The 4,223-nt window shown below is 36.8% G+C and overlaps 1 protein-coding gene across 1 annotated transcript in view; it reads right to left on the reverse strand.

Annotated features, from left to right (window-relative positions):
- LOC107557600 (cytochrome b5 reductase 4-like) overlaps nt 1–3,942 on the reverse strand; it is a 7,727-nt gene extending 3,785 nt beyond the window's left edge. The window contains exons 1-9 of the mRNA XM_016241078.1: nt 3,905–3,942; nt 3,709–3,781; nt 3,232–3,289; nt 3,040–3,133; nt 2,923–2,955; nt 2,513–2,635; nt 1,686–1,826; nt 1,422–1,571; nt 834–984 (exon numbers count right to left, since the gene is read on the reverse strand). Of these exons, the coding sequence (XP_016096564.1) occupies nt 834–984; nt 1,422–1,571; nt 1,686–1,826; nt 2,513–2,635; nt 2,923–2,955; nt 3,040–3,133; nt 3,232–3,289; nt 3,709–3,781; nt 3,905–3,911 (830 nt within the window). The 5' untranslated portion in view covers nt 3,912–3,942. The remainder of the gene's footprint in view (nt 1–833; nt 985–1,421; nt 1,572–1,685; nt 1,827–2,512; nt 2,636–2,922; nt 2,956–3,039; nt 3,134–3,231; nt 3,290–3,708; nt 3,782–3,904) is intronic.
- Nucleotides 3,943–4,223: the final 281 nt, after the last annotated feature.

Genomic DNA, 4,223 nt, shown 5'->3' on the forward strand with positions numbered 1-4,223 from the left:
GCGTAAACATAAAACCATGTCTGCATTTGTGATCGGAGAAATGACAAACAACAAGCGCTACTCTACACTGCTCAAAACTCGCGTTTGAATCATCAGTGGCAAATTCTTTAAATATGAAAACGTACTTACAGACTGTGAGTCAGAATAGCCGGCATTGTAGTCTACTCTCCCAGGATCAGGAAACAGTCCTCCATAAAATGCGCTGCACACATCTGAATATTTGGGTTGAACTGTTCTGGAACAGTGTTGTAAATACAGCTTAACCACCGATTTCTAGTCGTGTCCTTCGCTTTCGCAAGGAAACACACAGCATCTTCACAACATGGCGGCGGTGGCAGCAACAATAAAGTTATGCCTTCTTTCTTTGCGTGAACATTTGGGCGCACATTTACATGTTATGAAAATCTTCCCACATCGTGACATAGACATGTGGGGGCGTGTTTAAACGAGGCGTTTTAGGAGGGCATGGACGAGTCTTAACGTTTATAAAGAATACCTCTTTGGGTTTGAGACTTTAGTCTTTGCAACTTTAGGGATCTTATCTATTCACAAACAGCTTGTAACACTCCAAAGAGAAATGAAAACTTGAAATCGCATCATATGACCCCTTTAACATTATATAATTTGGTAGACTACTAGCTGTTCATATTTCATAGGGACTTTAATGTGATGAACTACGACTAAGTTTATGCTGCTAGGACACCAGGGTAACTGACTTTATTCATGGATTAAAACCACCTTGACACCAGCAAAAGTTCTTGCAACATTTGCTTTTCGACTGGTGACTGAAATAGTGCATGTTTGTTTTTTTCCCCCATTTGTACTGGGCAGACCTGATTGATGTGAGGTCTTGTAGAGCCAGCCGTATGAGACGAGCCATGGGTGTGAAGCCTGTGCCGGCTGCTAACATGTAGAGATGAGTGACATCATGCAGGATTTGCATACTGAAGGACCCCTCAGGACCACCTACTGACAGAGAGGATCCTGGAGCAGGCCAGAAAGATGACAGGAGTTAGTAAGGTTAGATTGTGATTCAATGCAATTACAGTTTTCATGTTTATTTTCAAACTGAAACTTATTATTTGTTTTATTTGTGCTTTTTTGTTCATTCTGTATGTGCAAAACAGGGTTGTGAGCCATGAAATGAGAAAGTTATTTAGTTATCATTCAATCCAAATTTGAACTGAGATACTAAATAAGGCCTACCATTAACATTTTTGAAAAAAAAAAAAAAGTTAAGAATTAAAGTGAACTAAAATTCAAAGAAATCCACTTGGTTTAACAGATCTTACAAACAGGTTTATTGACAAGGGAGGGGTTCAAATTCCAGCTCATGAATTGCCCAACTATGGTGTAAAATCATGTAATGCTGTTTCTTTCTTTAAAAAAAAAAAAAAAAAAAGATATGAGAAGTTACTAACCAATAGGAAGGCTGGCGAGATGTGAGGTCAACAATCCATCAGAATAGATCTTTATCATAAGATTTAAGTCTGAGCCCATTTCAGCACTGGATTGTGAGGGAGGTATTAGCGACTGATCCACTGGTGTGTAGGGTTTCACAACATCTGTACCTGTGCACCAAACACACAAAACCAGCCTGCTGAACACTCCATAAAACTATCACCTTCCATCAGGTTCTCTTTAGATCAGCAGAGCATGAGCTGTGTGTCAAAGTGTCGTATTACCCTGGAGAGATGTTTTGAGGTAGACGTGTCTTCCCACAGGAACTTGCATATTTGACCCTGGAGGAAGTTGTAAACACAAGACCTGCGTGTCGTGTGTGACGTCTGATTTCGAAACCAACATGCATTCCCTGTAGGAGAGCTCTGTGATCAAACAAACGTTATTAAACCTTACTATTATTATTCGTTTATGTTTTACCAAGTAATTTCTTAAATGAATGAATGAGGAAGTGAGGAGGGAGTTAGGTAACTGAACAAATTTACTAACTAGTTATATATTAAAATATTTGTATAAGCCAAAATATGTGTTTAAAAATGTACTTCGACCTAGAACTGTACAAGGGTACTAAGATTTGTAATTTTAGAGTTTAAATGTGTTCTAAGAAGAGGAAGTAGATACGAAGACCTTTCCAAACTCACTCGTTTTAGCCACTGACGCATATTTGATTGAATATGAATGCCTTTAATAGTAAAAATCTTTTTTTCCTCTGTATTTAGAACCAAATCTGAAGTTTAGAAATTTTCCAAAAACAACAATAAAAAAAGAAAAAATGTTAACGTATAAGCACAGTAGTAAAAACATCAACATAAAATTTAGAATTTGCTTTAGGAACACAGTAAATAATTGAACACTAAAATAATTACATACAGAACAAATAATAAAGGGTGCAACACCGAGCCTTGTGGTACCCCTTTATTTCATGTTGTTACAAAACAAAGTAGTATCTCAAATGTGTTCCTCTATGCCTCTATCTTTACAAAATTAAACAGCAAATTCTCTTAAATTTAGATACTTTTCTGACAATTAAGATCATAGGTTGGTTACTCACCACGATCTTTACACTGAATAAATGTGTCATGGTGTTCTAGTGGTTGCCCCACTTTCGTCCACTTGTCTTTGACAGATTTGTGTAGACACACCTGAACTTTTCCTACAGAGTGGGCTGTCTGGACTATAAGCACAGGACAACAGGGAAACACTTCTTTAGAATGAGAAAAATAAATGATTGATTATTTATAATACGCATAATGTTTAAATAGTAAGACCATGTAAATGCTGTAGTAAATTAAAATAGTAATGATTCAGTAGCAAGGTACTGTACTCTTCAATGGATCACAGTAATATTAGCTTACACCATCACTCCACCATGGTACGGCCACAGTACTTTTTGTACAGATACTTTCAATATAATTCTAGATTCAACACAAACAAGCATGTCTAATTTAACATACAACTCACCATCAACACGTCCTTGAACTTCACTAGACAGGCCTGAAAAGAAACAGTTATCAACTTGATATAGAACAATACACAATGTTCATCTCTAAGTGGCTGAAGAAATGCAAAAAGACCCACGCCAGTAGAGAAGGTACGACATCCTCCCCAAAAGCATCTCCACCCGAAGAGTATCACCCTGTAGATCCACCACTGCACAGCCAGCACTGGGAATCTGGTGAGGGGAAAATAACAGAGAATTTGACTTTTTTTTTATGTTTGAAAAGACAACCAGATAACCACTGCATTTAAGGAAAAGGAGTTGACACCGACCTTTCGTTTGGTGTAAACAATGATATTGACAGTGCCATCTGTCTGGAACCAATCATATCTAAAAATGAAGAATAAATATACAGAGAATCAGCCAGTGTGACTTCAGTTAGGTGAGGCTGACAAGTTTATTTGTCTAAATTTTGCCTAGCATTCATTTATTTTAATATTATGTAATTATTTTGTAATGTAAAATACAATTTTAATATAATGTATTTTTTTATTAAATACTAATATTTTTAGAGCGCTGTTAGTAAACTTTCTCTGAGTAGTTAGAAAAAGAAAAAAAAACTCTGGTTCACAGGCTGAATCTACCTGGGATCAAACATGTAAACTCAATATTACTAGCCAAGACCATTATTCAATTGACCACAACGAGCCCTAAATGCTGCATAAAATGCAGACCAGATGATACTGTACCAAGGAATGAGTCACTCAGTATACTTTTTATTATAATCATGACATAAGGAAAAAACATACCGAGGGCGATGATCTTTAGCAGGGAGAGGAGAAGACAAGGGCTCCTGTCTTGAAGGTGGAGGAACAGACAAACCTGGTATGAAGAGTACAAAACACATAATTACTCCTCATGAGTCCAATAAGTAATTAAGTAATAGCATACTCAGCATTTATAACTAGAAATCTGCATAGTTGAACTACGGCTTTGATGTCATACCGTTCATGTGAGCGCTCTCCGTCTTCTCTGTCTGAGCTGCAGGAACCAAAGAAACATGTCATGAGGCATTAGAACAAAAACTAAAAAAACAACATCAGAAATCTTATTTCGGCTTTGGTTCTGAAAGTAAAGGAATATTCCATTCCATTAACAGCATGTTAATTAGTACAAAAAAAGGTTACACTTTACTTGAAGGGGTGTGCATAAGACTGACATGACACCTTCATAATCATGACATGACACCTACATAATCATGACATGACATGAATATGAAGGTTTTTTTATGCATGTTTATGACAACTGTCATTAAGTGTCATTC

This window comes from Sinocyclocheilus grahami, unplaced genomic scaffold (genome assembly GCF_001515645.1).
Source record: "Sinocyclocheilus grahami isolate Dianchi unplaced genomic scaffold, SAMN03320097.WGS_v1.1 scaffold610.1, whole genome shotgun sequence".
Classification (NCBI taxonomy): Eukaryota; Metazoa; Chordata; class Actinopteri; order Cypriniformes; family Cyprinidae; genus Sinocyclocheilus; species Sinocyclocheilus grahami.